At 33.4% G+C, this 23078-nt stretch overlaps 1 protein-coding gene across 1 annotated transcript; it reads right to left on the bottom strand.

Moving 5' to 3' along the window:
- Positions 1 to 17210: 17210 nt before the first annotated feature.
- On the bottom strand, positions 17211 to 23078 carry LOC128216839 (uncharacterized). The gene is made up of 5 exons (XM_052923521.1): positions 22966 to 23078; positions 21818 to 21828; positions 20437 to 20757; positions 17620 to 17832; positions 17211 to 17413 (listed from the first exon to the last, which is right to left on the bottom strand). Exons 1-5 carry the CDS (start codon positions 23040 to 23042, stop codon positions 17211 to 17213), a joined length of 825 nt encoding a protein of 274 aa, XP_052779481.1. The 5' UTR covers positions 23043 to 23078.

Here is a 23078-nt window from a genome sequence, read left to right as displayed (position 1 = left end):
TTCTTTAAGTATCTCACTCAAACTCAGTTTATTCTTCTGAAATGTACCATTAATGTCAATGTCATTCGAAGGTCTTTCAAACTGCACATTGTGTGTTTTGTGAACTAGCACCAACAATGTTACAAGATAAAAGAAAAGAATCCATTTCTGCAAAACTTTGAGATTCATTTGCTGTTTATTTGCCATTCGGATTTTTTTTAACGGATTGATTTTTAATTCCCTCCACTTTCTAAGCTGACTATTAAAACTCAAAGCCTTTTAATTTTCAGTTAACCCCCATGCATCCGTGCACAGCTTCATGAAAATCCTAATACGTATCTACGTTCAAATAATATGATGATTACGTTTTGTATCACAACGGCCTGAACTATCATTCATTAGATAACAAAGGTGACGCAGCCCAATCCAATGGAATTGCTCTGGACATATGCTTTATCAGGCTGATGAAAGAGCAATTGTTTAAAAATAATGCCATTGTTTGTGCTTTGTATATTCACAAGCATATTATTTCCAGGTTTTGCAATTTCAGTAGTTATGCAAATGGTACATAGTAGAACATTAATATGAATGTTGAAATTACTTTACGTACCACATATTTTCTTAAGATTAAATATATATTGTACGTTTTCTTTAAAACGTATATATGAGGGCGTCACCCTGTCCCTTCCTCTGGCAAAAATATTGGTAAGATATGTGGCAGACCTCTAGCATTTTGAATGGTTCGCACGCACACTTGAGCGAGCTATTTAAATATGAACGTAGTTTATGAGTTTAGACTCGATGTGTTATACAGGGTGTGCGCGGGGAGGTTGTCTCCTCCATTAGGATTTTTTTGGAAACGAAATACAAGGAAGAACCATTTTCAAGTATTCTGGCCGTCAACTGTCACTTGAAATAAGGTAGTACCACCCTAATGGACATCTCATTTCAAAATATGATCAGCTTGATAATTTCTAAACGCGTATCATTGCCTGGATTCAAAAACAAAATATCAAGATTTTTACCATCAAATAATAATTTTAGCTAAACTTGAATTACCCTACCACCCCCCCCCCCCTCCCATCACCCGATAAAAATATAATCATTTCTTGCATACAGGTCATATGGTATGCCAATTTTAAAATACTGTTTTCACAGTAAAAATTAGAACATAGCCGTTTTAAAGCTAAATGAAACAAATTGTAGAAATAATCATGACCTGTTCTTTGTTAGTAATTAGCTTTAACCTTTTGGGAACGTTTTGCGAATAAAAATACTTTACCATCTCATTTAAAAAATAGAGTTTTAAATTCCCAACTACCTATTTCAACCGGGCCAGAAAGTAATAAAATCTTAAAAAAACGCTAATATCTATGTATAGAAATGTATTTTATTATTTTTCAATGAAGAAAATACAATATAAACTCCTGTAAAAATGTAAGCTAATGAAAAAAAGATGATCAAATAATAATAATATATTTGTGCTTCTGGATGTATTCGAACCTCTGCCTTGAAACCATCAATAGATTTGTAGTCCCTTGCTGAACAACATAGGCTAGGCGTTAAAAAAGTCTAAAGTTGTGGTTTTCATTACGGGTGTGCTACCTTAACCAGCTAAAAGCCACTTCTAAATGATATTAATATTATATTAATAATCATTATTATTATAATAATCATAATAATTATAATAATTATAATAATAATAAAATAAATAAATAATAATAATAATAATAATAATAATAATAATAATAATAATAATAATAATAATAATAATTAATTGTTTAATAAGGAATGTTCATCTTTGGAAACAAAAATATCAATGAGTCCGCGTCGATTTCGGGCATCAGAAGTATCCATGCTCTCAGTAATAATTTAAACCTAAAAAGTCATATAAAATACATGTAACACCGAAAGAATAAAGTGTACAAAAGCTGAACGACGTTTCAAAAAGTTTTGAAAAAAACTTAAAAGCTAAACACAAACTAATATTAATGATCAATCACAAATTACCACAAAGCAGTGGTTTGACGATTTTAAACGAGTTGATTAATCCCGACTTGCCGGACGTAGTACCAACAAGAACAATTAGCCATTTAATTTCAGATAGTGATATCGCAACATGGATATTACAGACGATGATATGTTTGATAACATCAGATCGTTGAAATCTAATACGGCAACAGCGGGTAGACTAACTGTAAATCATTTCAAACACAGTATTAATCATAAAGTATCAATACTACGTAATACTAGAATATTTACTCTTATATACTCATCGGGTGACTTTCCTGAACAATGGACATCGGAACTGGTGATACTCATACACAAGAGAGGAGCTAGAGATGTTCCCGATAATGATAGGGGAATATCCTTAATAGAAATATTTAGTATATTAAACTCTTTTAATACACATTTGACTTTTTTTATTGTGACGTGTTTAACAAAATAAATGAAATAAAGGCGGGTTTCAAAACAGTTTCTTCCTAAATTGATAACGCTTTTATTTTAAATTCTCTCGTATCGAAATACCTTTGTAAAATAACGTGTACAATTATATGTTGCATTTGTGGATTTTAAAAAGGCTTTCGACTATGTTAATCGAAGTAAGTTATATGTGTCATTGCTAAATCTCGGAATTAATGGTAAACAAGGCAATGCAATACAAGCTATATACGTGTCTGTAAAAATGCGAATAATAAAACTGTTATGAACGATGTGTAATTAAAACTTGTCCTCTGGGACTGCACCAAGGATGTAATTGAAGTCCAATTTTATTTAGTTTGTTCATTAATGAATTGTTTGACTTTCAAGAGTAAAACTGAGTTCGCGTAATACAGCTTTCACCTGATAGTATTGAAATATTCATGAGTTTATTTGCTGATAATGTAGCACTTATGTCAGATACAGTTAAAGATTTTCAATATCAATTTAACCAGTTGGATGATTATTGTGGAAATTGGAAACTAAAGGCTAATGTAAACTAAACAAAGATTGCTGCTTTTAAAAAGTGGTGGTTGCCTCTCGATATAGGAACATTGGTATTATGATAATGAAAAAGAATGTGTTAATGGTTTTAATTATGTTGGGGTCTACTTTAGTTCTACTTTGTCACTGAATAAACTGGACGATAGCATGGCTGTTAAAGGCAAACAGCTTCTTGTATCATTGTTGATTCCTTGTATGACCTAATGCCTTTATAAAAACATAGGTATTTCAAAATTGCTGACGCAAAAAGTTCTACCTACATTATTGCATGGGTCCGAAAATTGGGAATTACATAGACATAACGTTAGAGAAAGAGTGCACAACTATGACTGTTAAGGGTTTCTTTCTATACCTAAGTTTACATGTAATGCGCCACATTTAGGAGATTGTGGTCGACTCCCGCCGTATATCTTTTCTTGTAAGCGTGCTATATGCTATTGGTTAAAAGTTCTAAAGTGCACAATTATAAATATGTGTGTAAGTGCTATGCAATTTTAATGTCTTTTGGTTGTGTTTTGTTTTTAATTTGGTAACCCAGTTAAGAAGACATTTATTATCAAATGGTGTGGCTATATATGGGAAGTTCACTGTATTACTAATAAAAATGCTTCATGTCAACATACCTACAACGATTTAAAGCTGCACTCTGATTGAACGTTTTGACATTTTATTTGTTGTCTTGCAAAAGAGCATTTTTTTTGCGTAAATATCTGTAAACTAATGATAAAAAGACTGCTGACAAAAGATCAGATCGCTGATTTTCATATTTCCGTTCAAAAATGTTTTATGGCTTAACCCGTTACTAACGGTTTCAGGAAAGGCATAAAACATCATTTTTTGAACTTAAATATAAAAATCTGCGATCTTATGTTTTGTCAGCAGTCTTTTTTAACTAGTTTCCATGGAGTTTCGCCCCAAACTGGCTCGCTCCAGGAAAATATAAATGTTCAATCTGTGAAAGTGAAGCTTTAAATCGAATTATGAGACTGAAGCGCATGTTAATGCTCTTTGTAATAGGGAGTTTCGGAAAGTGTTTGCACGTTTTCGAGCTTCGGCTCATTCTCTCGCAATTAAACGTGGCCGCTTTACAAACGTTAAAAGATAACTAAGGTTTTGTCCTCATTGTAAAGATATCACAGAAACCGAATTTCATTTTCTATTTGCATGTTCTTTGTATGATAAAATTAGACAACATATAGGTAGAAAATTCTATGAACCCGAATATAATAAATTTTAATATATTGATATCTTGTAACATTGAAAATGTTGTAAAAAAACTGCACACTACATGTATTTATTTTCAGCTTTTGAAAATATATTGTATACCCGGTGAATAGTACATCGACGTAAGTGTATTGAAATGTACTTAAATATCATACTTTGTTTTGAAATGTGCTATTACATTTAAACACCGCCATTCCAAACACCGTTTATCCGAAAGTATCGCTTTTTCGAAATAATTTTTCGTTGCCGATTTTATTCCTTCTTTGTTTATCTAAATTTTTAATCTATAATCCGAAATCGCTAGTCCGAAATAATCGCTATTTGAAGTAAAAAAATACAGTCCTAATTTGACATTTCACACCTTTTTATCAATCCTTATTTCGAACTTGATCATCTCACAGTTTTTCCCACCGTACTGCGATAGCACCCGGGCACGGGCTTGAGGTGAAAATAAAGCACAAGTAGCGCTTGTTTAAGAATGCCATTGAGCACGCGTATGTTGCAAAAATCGATGTCAGAAAATCAGCGATTTGTTTGGGTGATGTAGTTTGTATATACTTGCTGGTTTACTTAACCTGAATAGCATTCGAAAATGTCAAATTCGATCGCCACATTGCTCAATGTAGGTATACTACGTGATAAATTGCGTCATAAATGCTACGTCGGAAGGCAATATTTTGCTTCGAATGATGACTTTCAACAAAAATAACTTCACTTTTTCTTCACCATTTTAAATGAAACATAGGGCAGTCCACGCCGCTCACGGAGCCCCGCTGTCGGTCTTTTACCAGAGTTTGATTGCGAGTTTAGTTTCTTAAAACACTTCGACAAACCTTTTCGCAATACGGTCGTCTGCCGGAGCACTGTCAAAACTATTTTGGTTTGCAAAGTGTTTGATTAAACTAATCACCTATCAAACTTCGGTAAAAAACGAAGGCGGGGCTCTTTAAGCGGCACAGAATGCCCTTTGTTTTATTTAAAATGGTGTAGTAAAAGAAAAGTTATTTTGATTTAAGTCTTTTTCTTAAGCAAAATATTGCCTTCAACGTAGCATATGTGGAGTAATATATCACGTGGTATACACACACTGTTGCTCACATGACCCACAACCGAACAATCCGGACCGAAGAATGGCCCGGTAATCATTCCGGACTGATATCTGGATGGGTAATCAAAGGGAAGCTTGTTAAGCGACCGGTGTTTAACGGTGTTTAAATGTATTTTATCCATACTTACTAATTTTCAAATGTATGTTGTGCGTGATTTTTGCATGGACCTTCTAGCAGCAATATGCCAACATAGTATTAAATAATATACACGCACCTGCTTTTAAAGCTTCACACATTTTATTTAAGATTCTTTAGAAATCTCCGTTATGAGTAACCATGGATTTGCATGTAGCCATTATCAATACTTCTGACTGATTCTTAAAATCAGCTCTCTGTGTTTTTTCATACAAAATATACATCGAAGTCCTCGGCGTTATTATATACTACTACTACTACTACTACTACCGCTACCACTACCACCACCACCACCACCACCACCACCACCACTACTACTACTACTACTACTACTAATAATAATAATAATAATAATAATAATAATAATAATAATAACAATAACAATAATATTATAATCATTATTGTTTGTATTATTATTTTTATTATTATTGAGAATAAGTCACATGTCAATGTTAAAACTAGAAAGATACATTTACATATAAAATTATTAAACATTCTGTTTATGAATGCATTTATACTTAAACGTTCACTGACAGACACTGAAAGGAAATGACTTTTAATTAAGCATATACATATGTCAAAGAACATGTAAAATAGCTTACAAAACTATATTGTGATTAAATGATTCAACAAAAGTAAATAGAATGGTCATTTGATGGTATAAAACAATCTTCTTGTCGTAAATAGCCTGAGAGGTTAGAATTCTCGTCGAAAGGGATTCTTTCGCATTCGGAACTCCTCGGCCATTTTCTTTTATCGAAGACATCCTCGGATATAGGCCGGTAAATCAGTTAAAGTAGTTCGTATTTTTTAGTTATATCATTAATTAAATGTTGTGTTTTAGAGTTGTATTTATTGATCTCAGTTTAAATTGATTGCCAATGAAGTGTATTATTGCAAGCATAATGAAGATTCCCAAGAGTTAAGTCATAAAGTTTAACTGCTTAATAAAAATACTACGCGATCTACTTGCAGCGGACTTAAACGTACCACTTTTTGAGTAGGTAAACCGTTCAAATACATCCGAGATTGGTTTCGAAAATAGCCGAGAAAATCCGAATGATTCTTTCGGTGACAGAGTTTTGACAATTGTGATTTTATTATCACGTGTCTACGACTCACTCTCTCGTTCGAACGACTTAGAATGTCGTGGCTACGACTCACTTACTCGTTTGAACGACTTAGAATGTCGTGGCTACGACTCACTTACTTGTTCCAACGACTTAGAATGTCGTGGCTACGACTCACTTACTCGTTCCAACGACTTAGAATGTCGTAGCTACGACTCACTTACTAGTTCCGACAACTTAGAATGTCGTGGCTACGACTTACTCTCTCATTCTAACGGCTTAGTTATGTTGTGCCCACGATTTAGAGGTAACTTAGTCGTTGGAAAGAAATACTTAAAAGTGGCCACCGCATATTAAGAGAGAGTTATGATAGAGTTTTTAAGTCGTGGCAACGAGATAAAAAAAACACACACATGCCACCTTGATAAATGCACAAAGAAAACGTATTTTTTTCATGTTCACCGTATATTCTTTATGTGCAAGGCATAAAAGACAATAACATATATATGACGATATTTTTGTGCAATCAACGGCGTCTCGGTCAATCAAAATAAAAATATTTTCAGATGATTTTTTTGCAAACATTGTAGATCCGATTGTGTGCATGCCATCGCGATTTATAATAACATTATACCACTGTCAGATTAAGCCGAGTGTTCGAAATTATATTTTGTCTAATTGGTCGTATTTTTTGTAGAATATGTCGTACATTAATTTTAGTAAGTCAGCAGTCAGGCGTTATTTATTTAAATCAGGTGAATCGGTAATTTTGATAGAGACTATGCCAGAAGATCAAAATATAATCTCGACATAAAGGCAGCTCAATGGTTTATTTTTAAGATAAATATTATGAACCGAATAGATATATTGGGAGGATTTCCAATAGATTAACTCTTTAATAGAAGTACTTTTATTATATTGACATCACGATTTTAACAAAAGATCTAACACTTTTAACAAACATTTTATTTAATTGCTTGATTAGGTATTTTAAATACCTATGTATTTACTTTATTAAATAAGACGTTAGAACGAAATGAAAACAAATATTAAGCTTACCAGTGACAATGTTTATCGCTTATGTAAGAATGGAACCCTTTACAATTTTTTTTAAGGCTGTACCCCCACAGATTCACCTGTTAGACAACTTGTTTATTTTTTGTCTCGGAATAAGCCAATATTTGCTTATCTGCAAACTAGTGATATATGACTGCTGACAAAAGATCCGATCGCAGATTTTCGTATTTCCGTTCGAAAATTAATGTTTTAAGGTCTAAAGCGTTACTAACGTTTTAAGAAAAATGCATAACATCAGTTTTTGAAGTTATATATGAAAATCTGCGATCTGATTTTTTGTCAGCAGTCTTATATCAATGGTTACCATGCATTTTCGCATGAATTGGCTCGTTCTAAGACATAAAATAAAAAAAAAGTTGTTAAAACGTCCAATCTATGAGAGTGCAGCTTTAATAGAAACACAAATTTTGACTTACTGTAGACGTATTTTGGTCGATTCCATTCAATGAAAATGTCAAAAGTAAGGTCACGATGCTCTTGATAATAAAGATTACATTAATTCACGAAAACACCCATTGTATACATATGTAAGTATTTATATATATACATATATATAAACAAACTAACAAATTACTATCACAAATATTAATTTAAGCTCAGAATATGTGTTATTGTACTCCTAATAAAAAAAAACTACAAGGAATAAATCATTCATTTAATAATTTATTTTATTTCACTCATTCCATTTCACTCACTCACTCACTCACTCACTCACTCACTCACTCACTCACTCACTCACTCACTCACTCACTCACTCACTCACTCACTCACTCACTCACTCACTCACTCACTCACTCACTCACTCACTCACTCACTCACTCACTCACTCACTCACTCACTCACTCACTCACTCACTCACTCACTCACTCACTCACTCACTCACTCACTCACTCACTCACTCACTCACTCACTCACTCACTCACTCACTCACTCACTCACTCACTCACTCACTCACTCACTCACTCACTCACTCACTCACTCACTCACTCACTCACTCACTCACTCACTCACTCACTCACTCACTCACTCACTCACTCACTCACTCACTCACTCACTCACTCACTCACTCACTCACTCACTCACTCACTCACTCACTCACTCACTCACTCACTCACTCACTCACTCACTCACTCACTCACTCACTCATTTTCAATTTTAAAATCTGCTCAGTGCTTAAATATATATTGAATGTTTGCACCTACCCTGAAATGCAATAATAGGCCTCGTGTCAAAGTCGCTGGTTGCCAAGTGGGTGGTTATTATTATTAGAAGTATTATCTTTTTTCTATATATTTAATACGTCTCAAATAAGTCACCAGATTTTCACCTTTGTAATCTACCTACCTATCGAGTGCTTTAGAAAACAGGGTACCCTATAAAAGACCCCGCCTTGCATAAAAGAAGCACAATGCTTTATCGGGGCTTGCCTAAGTTGTATTAAATTTTGTGGAGGTTGTTTGAACACCCAATGATGAAGGTGGTGCTGGTTTGTGTTGTTGTTGCTGTTGGTCTTTATTTGGGAGATGCTACAAGTCTTCGAGACCTGATTGAGAAAAATCAACTGGAGCAAGGTAAACTGTAACACTTATTATATAATTATTTTAACACTAATACAATGATATTTCTACCAAAAAATAATTATATTAATAACATCAAAAAATGAATTTCTAAATAAATATATGAATACTCTTATGGAATTTGGCAAAAAAAGTACTGTTGATTGTAAAGGGTTTAGGTTTAGTACCAGTGTCGTAGCTAAATATAGGCCTTGTTGGCATGGGCATACATATATTTTTTTTAAATGACAAAATTTAAACCCAAACATGCAATAAAAACCCATAGTTACTCGAACACTTTGAACATTTCAAAAGTTTGTTGTATTTTAACCAAAGTTTGGTCATTATTTGAACAAAATGCAGGGTGTATTGCTCGATTTTATTGTTATAATTATTTAATAATTTTTATATATATATATTACTATATGTATTACGACGATGTACTCTTGTATAAGTCGAATAAACTGTTTGTTCTGTTCTGCTCTGTTCTGTTCTATAATTGTAAATGCAATTAAGTGAGTGTAATGCACATATAAAAGTTCCCAAACTCACACAGAACCATCGGGCCTACAAGTTTTTTTATGCCTTGCTACGCCCCTGTTTACAAATGATATGTGCAAAGAAGAAACGTATATATTTTGATGCATTATTATGTTTAACTCATTTCACTAAAGTGATCAAAATAAGAAAAAACAATATAATTAATTTACATATTAAAACATTTATGCCTTTATAATTGGGGTTTTCAAATAATAGCTACGCCGCGATAACTCCAAAAGTAAGCGCCAACATATCAGTTATATTTTTAGCGGTACACAAATCATACGCTTTTTTGTTTTGATCATTAAAGTCAAAGTGTTGAACATGATAATGCATGAAAATTAAATACGTTTCCTTTGTGCAAGAGTATCAAGGGTAAACCTCTATTGTGCACCTTTAAAGCTGCACTCTCACAGATATACCGTTTTTACAACTTCTTTATTTTTTGTCTTGGAAAGAGCAAGTTTTTGCGTAAATATCTGCAAACCAATGATAAAAGATTGCTGACAAAAGATCAGATCGCAGATTTTCATATTTCCGTTCGAACATTAATGTTTTATGGCTTAAACCGTAGTAACGGTTTAAAAAAACCCGCATAAAACATCAATTTTTGAACTTAATAAATATCTGTGATCTTATTTTATGTCAGCAGTCTTATGTAATTGGTTTCCATGCATTTTCGCAAAAATTGGCTCGTTCCAAGACAAAAAATATAATAAAGTTGTAAAAACGGTATATCTGTGAGAGTGCAGCTTTAATAATGAGCAGTTCGTTAAGAAATGTACACTTTAAATGACTCGCTGGCAAATTGAAATTCACTGGTATTTATAAGGACCGGGCCAATTATTGTTATATTTGATATTGTCCTTAATGTAGCTTCAACTTAGTATTGTGTTGTAGCTTAAGCCTCCTATAATTTGTACTCTGAATGGCGATACATGTCATTAATCTGTAACTAATATATCATTCCTTTACTATAAGTGATTAAAGTAAAAAAAGTAAGTGATGAAGATTTTGCCTTTTGACGGCAATATGTTATGCATGTGCGTTTATTCACTCGCACACAAACTACGGCAAAAAAAGGAATAATGCCCTCGATTTTGTCATGATGAACACACGCATCGAATGTTTATTAACATTATGTTCGTCTGTGAATGTTGTTTAAAGACAAAAGGTGTGAACAACACCAACATATACATCAAAGTATCATTATGACTAAGTAATAATGCACCAGTCAATTGTTACCACGTGACCCCCCACCCCGGTCCGGGGAATAGCGCGGACTTTGACTTTTGGTCAAGCCAAGCCCGGGTAAAATCCCCACACTGCGGGGACGAACTGCTGGAAAAATCCCCGCAAAATGCCCCCGCACCCCAGGGACCCTAGGTAAGGACCATTCCCCGCTATTTTTTGCGCGAAGACAAAACCACCGCATTCACCCGGCACTTCGGGGCCACCTGAAAGGTAAAAACACGGCCCATTTCCCCAGCTATCCCCGGTATTCCCCCGGGTCTTCGGGGGGGGGGGCGTAGCTACAAATGACTGGTGCATAATAAGTAATTAATTCCTAGCTGATTGATAGCAACTAAAAAGGAACACCAACGCGGTTTTTGAGCAACCGGCTTTATTGTACAATTTGTCTTATTTACTTATAAAAGCAACTAGATTAAAGTAATGCAATGTATTCTTATTGTGGAGAGTAGGAAACAAACTTCTTAAATTTGGGAATTGTTAAACATAATCAAATTAATCGTTACTCCAAAATACAAAGACAAGACATTGTATAACATTTGATAAATAAATAAATAAATACTTATTTGCCGAAAATGGTCGCGATGCCAGTTATATAAGTAAGTCATTAGACAGAAGTAATAATACGTCGCGGCCAAATGCCCGTAATATATTTAACAATGCATTTAATTAATAACACATGTAAATTGCTTACTAACACAACCAATATAACAATAGTATAAAGGAGGGAGGGTTGGTTTGGGGTTAAATACTGGACGTCTGGACTGGACTATGACCAAAGCGGATTAACACATAAGAGACTATGGGTGACTGCGCATAAAAGTAGTTCCCATAATAATAATAATATTTTAGGCTAAAATGTGGTGAATTAAAAGTATTTAAAGAATTGTATATACACGCGTGTTGATTGCCGTAGCTATATTCGGATATTTTAAATATATTTTATATAATTAAAAGAGAAACTAAAAAAATGATATACGGTTCATAAAAAGAAAATCCTGTGAAAATATTTTTAAATCAGGCAAACGGTCCTTGAAGAGAAGATTTTCTATATAGATATATAGTAAAAAGTAGCCCCGCCCCTGGCAGCCATGTTGTTATACGAACCAAAATGGGGTGAAAAAAATTTGTTGATAGAGGATAACCTTATGAATGTCTCCGTGATTGTGTTTAAAAATAGGACCAGAGGATTCTGAGATTTTTTTCAAACTTTTCCAAATAAACATGCATTGAAAAGAAGTCCCGCTCCTTGGCGGCCATGTTTTTTACGAATCTTCATGGGGCGAAGGAATTTGAGATATGGTCAACTAAGGAACATTTCTGTGGTTTTCTTTAAAAAAAGGGGGGACCAGAGGAATCTGAGGAGAAGATTTTCAAAGTTTGCCATATAGACAAATATTGAAAAGAAGCTCCGACCCATGGCGGGCGTGTTTTTTTATAAATCAACATGGAGTGACGGAATTTGATAGAGTGCCACCTTAGGTACATTTCTGTAAAGTTGTTTCAAAATCGGACCAGAAGATTCTGAGGAGAATATTTTCAAAGTTTTCATTTTCGGTTGGTATGGCATACAGAGTTCTGCATTGAGCCACTTTAATCAAAGGAATTAGTTTGAAAATGTCCCAATGGTTTTGGAGGACAAGTTGTTTGAAGGAAAATGTTGACGACGGCGATGGGCGTTCTGACGAATCAATATAATCCAAATAGTATCCCTTACTGAATTTGTACAAACTCATTTATCATAGTTTTGACTGGTCATTATGTGAATTTATCCCTTATTTCAGTAGTTACCACGAGAACGAAAATTATTGGCAACATTTAAATAGGTTAAGTTAAGCTGTCAAAGTCCACTGCAATAAGCAAATGATCAGATGTAGCCATGAAATGAGCAAGTTTGTTCGCACATTTTTCTGCTATTTTATCGTCTGCCCGAAAAAACTGTACAGTGTCATTTGTGAACTACATATCTTAACAATCCGATATCATTTGGATATTCCAATTAATGTTTTGCAGTGCAGTACTATATAAGTTTAATTTACAATGTGAGAACACTACTAATTTGAATTCATTCATTTATAAGGTACGATATTTAAATACATTGAAGCGAAAAGTTATGCTCTGCGATGTGAATACTAAACATATGCACATTTCTTGACAGGGTCTTACCTGTCAAAAGATGATACACTGCTTGGCGCAATACAATCTGACCTGAATAACGTCGACAAGCTGAAAAGGGCTAAAGCGGCAATTCTACGTGATATGATTGAGAAAGAACAACTTGAACTAAGAGAAAGATCAGGTAAACTGTAATTATTGTTTTTATTTATTTTCAATTCATGGTTCGTATAATGTTTATTGTTTTGTTTGGTTCATTTTTAGTGATTTTATTTATTTACGTCGATTTTGCGATCCATACATGTGATACAGATGTGTACACGTGTGACATTCCTAAAATGAATCATTTTGGGATTAAAAATAATTCAGATGGTATGTGATTAATTATTTGTCGATAATTTTTCTACGGGCACTATATAATTTCACCGAAATCTAATTAGGTAATGTAAACTCAAAAAATAGCAATAATCATAGATATGATTACATATTGATATGATATTGATATGATAGTGCTATCATTACTCTATACTTTTTATTTGCACACAATCCCCGATAAGATCTTAATATCAAACTTTATGTGATAATTTGGAATACAATAAACATATATTTTTTGCAGGGTCGGCTCCGCAGGAAGACAAACTTGAACTCCGAGAAAGCTCTGGTAAACTGCATAGCTTCAGTAATGATGATGGTTTCTTGTGGCCAAAAAACGTTTTCAATTTAAAATTGATTTCTTTTGGCGATTTTGAGGTTTTCATTCTCTGTTCTGTAATGACATCATGTCGAAATCTATTTTCAACACTTTGTCTATTCAATGATTAAAGACGCATTATTCGTTGAATATATTCACTATTAGAAATCCTCTTAGTAACACCATCATTTATTATATTAAGTTGTGAGAAACGGAATTATAGCTATAGAGACCCGAGTATTTGTTTTCTCATCTTTCTCAAAAAGTATTTGAATTTAATAATTCAATACATAGTAAAAAAAAAAATCAAACGGCCTCTATAATGACGGACTACTTATACGTGTTGACAGGGTCGGCTCCGGAGGAAAAGACACTGCAACTCATGGGACTCTGGTAAACCACATTGCTTTGTTTTCATTTAATTGTGCATGGTATTCTATCTGAGGACTTATTATATGAATTGACCTCAGACGTTGTTATAAACAATATCATAACATAATGATTTAAAGTATTCTATTTCTTACCTAGTGTAGAACCATTTAAACTAGTCTATGTACGATACACTTTCCTAAGGAATTGAAATGATTTTAATTAGAACATGGGTTTCGCGACAGGGTCCTACGCACCGGAAGAAAAACTTCTACATAGCAACAACATGCTTGTTATGGCTTTTCGAAATCTGGTCGAGAAAGAACAGATTGAACGTAGAGAAAGCTCAGGTAAACTGCAGTGCTTTTATCTGTTTTTAATAATTGGTTATAAAATCATCACGTTAATATTCATGTGAATAACTACGGAAACAAGCTCAGTAGACAAAAGTTCAACCATATACCCGGTTTAATGGCACAGGGCAAACGCCAAAGACATGGAACACAAAAACTAAAAACCACAAACAAGAAACATTTCTGGTTGATGATTGCTCGTTTGTGTGTTCTATGTCTTTGACGTTGATAGATAGATAGATAGATAGATAGATAGATAGATAGATAGATAGATAGATAGATAGATAGATAGATAGATAGATAGATAGATAGATAGATAGATAGATAGATAGATAGATAGATAGATAGATAGATAGATAGATAGATAGATAGATAGATAGATAGATAGATAGATAGATAGATAGATAGATAGATAGATAGATAGATAGATAGATAGATAGATAGATAGATAGATAGATAGATAGATAGATAGATAGATAGATAGATAGATAGATAGATAGATAGATAGATAGATAGATAGATAGATAGATAGATAGATAGATAGATAGATAGATAGATAGATAGATAGATAGATAGATAGATAGATAGATAGATAGATAGATAGATAGATAGATAGATAGATAGATAGATAGATAGATAGATAGATAGATAGATAGATAGATAGATAGATAGATAGATAGATAGGTAGGTAGATAGATAGATAGATAGATAGGTAGGTAGGTAGATAGATAGATAGATAGGTAGGTAGGTAGATAGATAGATAGAAATAATAATAATAATAATAATAATAATAATAATAATAATAATAATGATAATGGTTATTATTATTATTACTAACCATACATAAATATAAAGTTTCATATTCGTTTTTAATTTTGTTTGCCTCTTTTTCGTTACTTTATATTTACCTTTTAATAATAATAATAATAATAATAATAATAATAATAATAATAATAATGATAATAATAATAATAATAATAATATATTGTTATTATTATATTTACTATCTTTACATATATACATATGTATATATATATATATATATATATATATATATATATATATATATATATATATATATATATATATATATATATATATGTTGTTATTATTATTATTATAATATTTTGAGGCGGTTTTCTCCCTTTAAAGCACAGCGTTAACTTGTATCAAACTTTTTGTAATCAATAAATATTAAAATGTGAGAAATAGTTTTTATACTATGTGAACTGTTTTATTCTTTCAGCACTTCTCAAACGCCTGTTCTAGCAGAAGAGCGAATAGTTTAGGAAGAAAGTGAAGCAGTATAATAAAATCCAATTTTGTATAACTATTGGCTAATTGTACAGAACTTTGTTAAAGTTAAAGGCCTAGTTTATGCCTTCTATAAGTGACCCCAACCGTGTATTTGTACACAACCTCTATTAATTTATCTTAATCTAATTGCCTAATTGTCTTATCAGATTATCCTGCTGTGCAGTTTGGGATGTTTTATGATAGAAATGGACCCTAAATGGCCCTGAGCCAATAAACGAATACACAGGAAATTGGCCCCTATTGTGACACCAGTAAAATTAGCAGGAGATGCACAGCAGGGGATTATCATGCCAAACATTCCTTAAACTAGAGCTTTAACATCGTGGTTAACGGCATTGTTGTTATGTTTTAAACGTGAAATAGTTGATAATGTGCTCGTGTATTTAGATATATACATGTTAACATGAAAGGGCTGTGCGAAATCTTGTTAGACTTGGGGTAGATCAAAACATTAACGATTTAACTTCCAGAGCATTAATTATTTGAAAGTTAACAACGATTAATTTAACAACGGTGCTAACTGTTATTAAATTCTAAACAATCGGCCTACTAGTCCGTCAAAATACTAGCAAAGTGTGAACAAATGTTATTAGTTAACATATGATTTAACGGGACAAAACTTACTTTAAATTTATTGGATGTCATTGAAAATATGAATGCATTGTTATTTTACTCAGATCTGTTTGTTTTTCTTCCTTTGAAAGATATGTGTTTTGTTAATGAAACTAAAAATGGATTAAAATATAGAAATGAGTTTTATCTGTTCCTTATTTATCAATTAAGGTTTGTGTCGTTATTTAAATATTTCGACCATTATTATCGTGACGATTAACTGTTACCTTAAAAACATTACCTATATAAAAAAGTATGATATAACATAACATGTCAGTTTGTGTCAAGTTTCGTAGCTATCAGTCGAGGCTAAATGGCAGATATTCGTAAAACTTGGCAATGTCATCAACCGAATACTGTACGCCATGCAAGTCCTCCGTAACTAGGCATATCATAACTAAGAGATGTTTAAATCTTAAGGATCGTTTTAAGAAGAATATTTCAACAAACATTATTAGAAATTATATATTTATTGCATACACTAAGTGTAAAAAATACATTTAACCTGAAAATGTAAATGCATCGGTAATATAAGGCATATAAAGGTTAAAGTTAGATACAGGGATTACATGGAATGTAATAAATACTTGTATATAATGATCAAAAGGTTGTTTTTTTGTCTTTTATAAGTTTTGGAGAATATTGCGGTGAAAAATTATTTATTTTTCTTTAACGTCCACTTTCAAATTCACATTTCGTTTTCAACGATTGTTTGTTCTTTGGTTTTCAAATTACTTTATCCGTGTGTCTATCTTCGGCGTTGGTAAGTTTGGCCCGAGTATTTCCGAAATTCGTAAGATTTCCCAATCTATGATGTCAGTTCCGGTCTATTTTCCACCATTTCCGGCATAGTTGACGTAAGCGGAGGCACAGGTTTCGGAGTACTGGTTCCAGACGAGTCCGGCAGGGCAGCTGTTTACATAGAGATCCCCCCATAGATCACACTGGATAAATTTGGTTGGGTCCGGGTGAGGCCAGAAAAGCTTGTTGTTAGCGATGTTTTCAGGTGAGCAATTGTTGGCGAGGGAACCTGAAAATAAATAATTAATTGTATGTCCATCGAACCGTGACCGTATGATACCGGTAAGAAATGTTGCGGCTGTGAATTTCATCAGCTTGATTAACATTGACTTCATGTATGCTTTTGTTTTTCATTCCCATTGTCAACATTAAGAAACTTTTGTAAACAACACTTTAAATGCTTAGAGTTTTCAAAATAGGCCAATGAAAAGTTACCTGCGCCAGTGCCGGGGCCTGTTCCGCCAGTGACAGTTCCGCCAGTTGCGGGGGTGACAATGATACCTCCGGTTCCAGTGTTTCCGGTTCCAACATTGACATTGAAGTTGTACACACAGGAAAGACGGCCCTCATCCCAGACAAGACCACTTGGGCACGGAAGAACATTGGGATGTCCAAGCATATCGCACTCGATGAATTTCGTGTTGTCATCTGAAATTTTGTCATGTTTAGATTTAAGCAAATAAAACTTTAGAATTATACATGTTAATTTATAATGCTGTCATACAAAATACGTATCGTTGTAGTATTATCACGTTAATCATTTGGATAATTAAAATCAGGTGTTTTAATAATAACAGCTACCCGAATTTCTCGAAACTTCTTAAAGTTTTATTATAGAATAGTCAACCCATTATGGCCTTCAGCCAATAAACAAACACGAAGGAAATTGGCTCCTACTGTGACACCAGTGCATTTAACAGGGGATGCACAGCAGGGGATCATCATGCCAAACTTTCCTTAAACTAGGCCTTAAAGTAGATTATTTCCATAAGCCAAAATACATAATAAAAATCGATTTTGATGAATAAAATTTGGTATATTGCGATAATCATAAAGATATTTTAATTACGACATAGCGTATAAAAACTCTTAAAGAAGTAAAAATAACGCATATTATAGAAAACTAAAATAGTGAGCTTAGCTTAATCATATTCTAAGGGACTGAAGAAGTTTCGAGTAATTGGGGAGGTATATGAAACGATAGTTGCCTAACTTATCCTAGCTAAAGCCGGTCGCAATCAGCACGTTCAGTGCTTTGATAATACACTTATATATATATAGAACATTTTATTTCGTTCAAGATTCAAATCATTTATATAACTGAATACATTTTTGGCATGAGTTAATTTAACTTACAGTTTTAAGAAAACTGATGTATAATGTTGGGAAATTGTGAGGCCTGGTATTATTTTAGCACCATTAAATAAGGTTTAATGTGTGGAAAGAATATCTAATGTGTACATAGAGACAGAATAAATACATATAATAGGAAAACTTAAATAGGTCATTTTATTTCCATTGGTAAGCCGTTCATATTTTGGATGCAGAGATATGTTGGTGCCTTTTAATTTATAACGTCAAGATTATTTCTATGTTTAATTCAAATTCATTAAACATTAAATTATTTAAATTATAAGCCTTATAGCGCTACTATTATTATATGATGAATTAAAAAGAGGTAATAGAACGAAACTTTTCTATGATTATTTATCAATCTTAATTATTTACTTTTACATAACTTAATGCCTATATTAAAAAAAACATTTCGGTAAAAACTTTGAGAATATTCAAACTTAACATTTTGTAATTCAAAAATGAAAAATTATAAGTAGCATTTTTTGTATAAATTATGGATGGCTTAAAGTTGAAATTAAGAGCAAAACAATAAATACCCAGAACTTTATCTGTAATGTGATTTCTGTCATTTAATTCACAGTATTTATTAGTAATTAGTTATTAGAACCCTTTCAAATGATCACATAATTATAAGAGGTAACCAGATATCAGAATTTAACATCTAATTCAATGGCTTGATAAAACAAATATCTTATAGTTAAATGAGGCCCAATTTTTTAGATGTTTTTAAGCGTAACTTGCTTAAGGTAGACTAATTCATGAAGCAAAATTTCTGATGAAAGACTTCGTTTGGCCTTTTTATTTGGCAAAACGGCTCTCTGGTTTGGAAGATTAACATTAAAAATAGGCCGATTATTAAATTGTTAAAGTTAACAACCTTGTTAACGTCATCGTTGTTAATTTCGAATAGTATTGTTCTTATCCGTTTCATAGGTACACTTGTTATTTGCAATATTCCTAACAAGATTTTAAATTGCTGTTTCAGCCGTTCTTTAGCGTGGTCACATGATCAAATATTTGACGTTTAAGAGTTAACAACGCTTGTCGCTAATCAAGTTGTGAACTTTAAAGATGCACTCTCACAGATTGAACGTTTTTACAACTTTTTTTTTATTTTTTTGTCGTGGAACGAACCAGTTTGTTCGAAAATGCATGTAAACCAGTCATTTAAGGCTGCTGACAAAAAAATAGATCGCAGTTTTTTATATTTAAGTTAAAAAAATGATGTTTTGTGCATTTTTCTTAAACCGTTAGTAACGGTTTAAGCCATAAAACATTAATTTTGGAATGGAAATATGAAAATCTATGATCTGATCTTTTGTCAACAGTCTTTTATCACTGGTTTGCAGGTATTTACGCAAAAGAATGCTCAATCCCAGACAAAAAATAAAAAAAAAAAGTTGTAAAAATGGTAAATCTGTGAGAGTGCTGCTTTAACGGAGTTCTGATACCGGCTAAATATCATACAATTCCGAGGCATAAAACACTTCAGCTCTCTAGTTAAGTAATTGAAGCCAACTTTCAAAACATGGAACAGAAACGATCGGAGCACCTCGGCCATTTTTCATCGAAAACAACCTCGGGTGTATAAGAACGGTTTACAATGTCAGAATTCATTGCATTTAACTACGCTGTAAGTATATCGCGTAGTAATCTTAGTTTAGCTGTCAAAGGACGTTACTCTTAGGAATCTTAAGTATTCATGGAATAATACAATTCGCTGAGAATCAATTTGAACTAGGTAATACAAAATGCACGTTAAAACACTAAAATTAATTAATACTAGTATTATTAAATGCACGAACTACTTCTACGAATGCATCGGCATACAACCGCCGTTGTGTTTTATGTAAATTTGCCGTGGTGTTTCGATTGAGAACGAAAAAGGAAACTCACTAGGGACGGAGAAATAGATGTTTCCGGCAGCGAGCGCCTGGGCAGTGCAGGGGTTTCCACTGGTGCCGGTATTTCCGGTGTTCACTGGTGGGTTCACAACGGGACCGGCGGTACTTCCGGCAGCCACGGGCGCCATGGTTGTTGCGGCCGCGCTACAGGTTGATGTAAGCCCGTTGTAGAGCAGGTTCTCTGGGCACTGAATGATGTACATACGTCCGTAACGGTCGCACTGGATGAATTTGGAGTTGTCCGAGGGGTGGGGGAAGTACACCTGTTGGCTGGGGTTGTTCGTGCAGGGGTTGGGGACATTCTTGAAAGAATCTGTAAAACAACACGTTGATCATATTGAGATATATGTTATCTTAAAAATTGTTAAAATACACCAGCGGATTTACAGTCCTATAAAGATGCATTAGTCTGGCCAATGTACGCAATAAAATAATATATGGAATTATGTGCGTCCCAAGATTTTGTGACACAAGGACGTATGGACGAGCGGACAACGGGAAATTAGATGCGTTTTCTTCAGAGTTATTCTTAATCATTGAAATTTTGCTAATGTTTGTCAAAAGAAGTACAGAAAGTTTGTAACACTTGATATCCAAAATTGATATTAAATTAGTAGTACCATACTATTTTGGTTTAACATTATTACTCATAATGTGCTCGTCTTTCGTTTTGCTGACGCTTGAACATACTTAATGACCATTCTTCGGAACTCCTTGGCCATTTTCCATCGAAAAACAACTTTGGATGTATATGGACAGTTTACAATGTCAGATTCCCTTACATTTAACTACGCTGCAAGTAGATCGCGTAGTTATTTCAATTTATCAGAAACACATATGGACTTTTAATTATTTGGGCAATAGTACAATTCACTTGGAATCAATTTCAACTTAGTTATATAAATGACACTACTAAAACGTTACAATTAATTATAATTATTATTTTTTTATGGAAAATGGCTAAGGAATTCCAATTGAAGGACCATCTTTGGGGAAATGGACAACGATATAGTTCTTTGTGCTTTGTAGTACCTATAAGGATCTTTGAGTCCGACCCCCACCACCTAAGCCGCCACCACCCTCCCACCCTCCCCCCATACACGCACCCCTCCCCCTCCTCCTGCTCTTTGGCACGCACGCAGAATACAGATAGTTTTTAAGGAGTAATTGGAACCCAAGGGCGGCAGTTCGCACACTTATAAAATTTGACATTATTCTGTTCCCGTACATATTTGGAAAAAATTGTTGTGAAAATATGTTACCCATGATTTGGGCTGAAAATGAAGGAGTATTCGGTACGCATGTGAGGGTGGGGGTCGGGGTGGATTGTTACCCTTACGTATGTGTACTGTTAAATACAAAATGCTACTCACCTAGGCAGTTACTGGCTTGACCTGCAAACATAAAATAATATTTTTTGAAATATACGAAATGAAAACATAAAACAAAGTTCCGGAGCCGCATATATTAAGCAACTTCATGACAAATTCAATTCTTTGGGCTTTTTTTCAGAACTTTGTTAAAGTTAACAACGTTGTTAACGTCATCGTTGTTAACTTTTAAATCAATATTGCTCGGTAAGTTTCAGAGATACACTTATGATCTGCCGTAATCCTAACCAGATTTGAGACAACCGTGTGTGTATAGCTGTACTTGATTTATTTTAATATATAAGCACATCGTCAAATATTTCACCTTTAAGAGTTAACAATGATGTCATTAATCCCGTTGTTAACTTGTACACAGTTCTGAACAATCAAGCCCTAGTGTTTGCCTAATAGTTTCAATCCCCGGTAATTGACATCAAATTAAGTCAAATGTATTCATAATTAAGACAATTTTCTTGCATGTTTTCATATTTTTATTTCAATTTTTTTTGTAAATTTTTATAAAGCTGAAAATTGAAAAAGTGCTCGTTGTAATTGACAAAAAAATAAGTGACATTTTAAAACTTTTTTTTTTGTTAAATGTGTACTCAACCTTATGAATATGTCTCTTTATTAAGAATGGTTAATTTGTTTAATCGAGAAGAATTAAGTCGAGACAACCTAAATTGTCACTTGAATTCGGAAAGCGCCTCATATTTTTAAAATGTACATGCAAGTTAAGCGAAACTAAAATATGACATGAATAGTATAAGCAATACCGTCGAAACTCGTTGGCTCGAAGTTCAAGGGATCGGCGAAAATACCTCGAGCCTCGGCATAATCGAGCCAAGCGGGAATGCGTACATTTATTACAAAGAAATCGGTCCTTTACATACAGTTCGAGCGAACTAGGAATTCGAGCCAAGCGAGTTCGAGCCAACGGGTTTCGACTGTATATTAAATAGCTCTCGAATCGAACTCTCAGTTTCATTGCACCTAAAGTTAAGAAGACGCTTCACATTACTTAAAAAGCACATGCAAATTAAGAGAAACTTAAATATCGAATCCAAAGTATTAGAAATATTATTAATGAATTCTCAATTCAAAGTCACAATTTCATTGTTTATATATATGTTAATAACTAATAACAAAACAACTTACGCCTTTCTCTTGCGGGCCCCGCAGCGACGAACGCCACCATCAAACTCAAAGCCACAATTTTGATCATCATGAAATATTTTAATTATTACCCGGACAAGAAATGTTA

This window comes from Mya arenaria, chromosome 14, assembly GCF_026914265.1.
Source record: "Mya arenaria isolate MELC-2E11 chromosome 14, ASM2691426v1".
Taxonomy (NCBI): Eukaryota; Metazoa; Mollusca; class Bivalvia; order Myida; family Myidae; genus Mya; species Mya arenaria.
Note: the sequence above shows the minus strand (reverse complement) of the source record. Positions and strands in the feature narration are given on the sequence as shown.

Coding starts and splice junctions, on each gene's coding strand:
- LOC128216839 (XM_052923521.1), bottom strand. CDS start 23,042: ATGATGATCAAAATTGTGGCTTTGAGTTTGATGGTGGCGTTCGTCGCT. Junction 17,833..20,436: donor CATCTATTTCTCCGTCCCTA/GTGAGTTTCCTT, acceptor ACAAAATTTCAG/ATGACAACACGAAATTCATC. Junction 17,414..17,619: donor AGGCCCCGGCACTGGCGCAG/GTAACTTTTCAT, acceptor ATTTATTTTCAG/GTTCCCTCGCCAACAATTGC.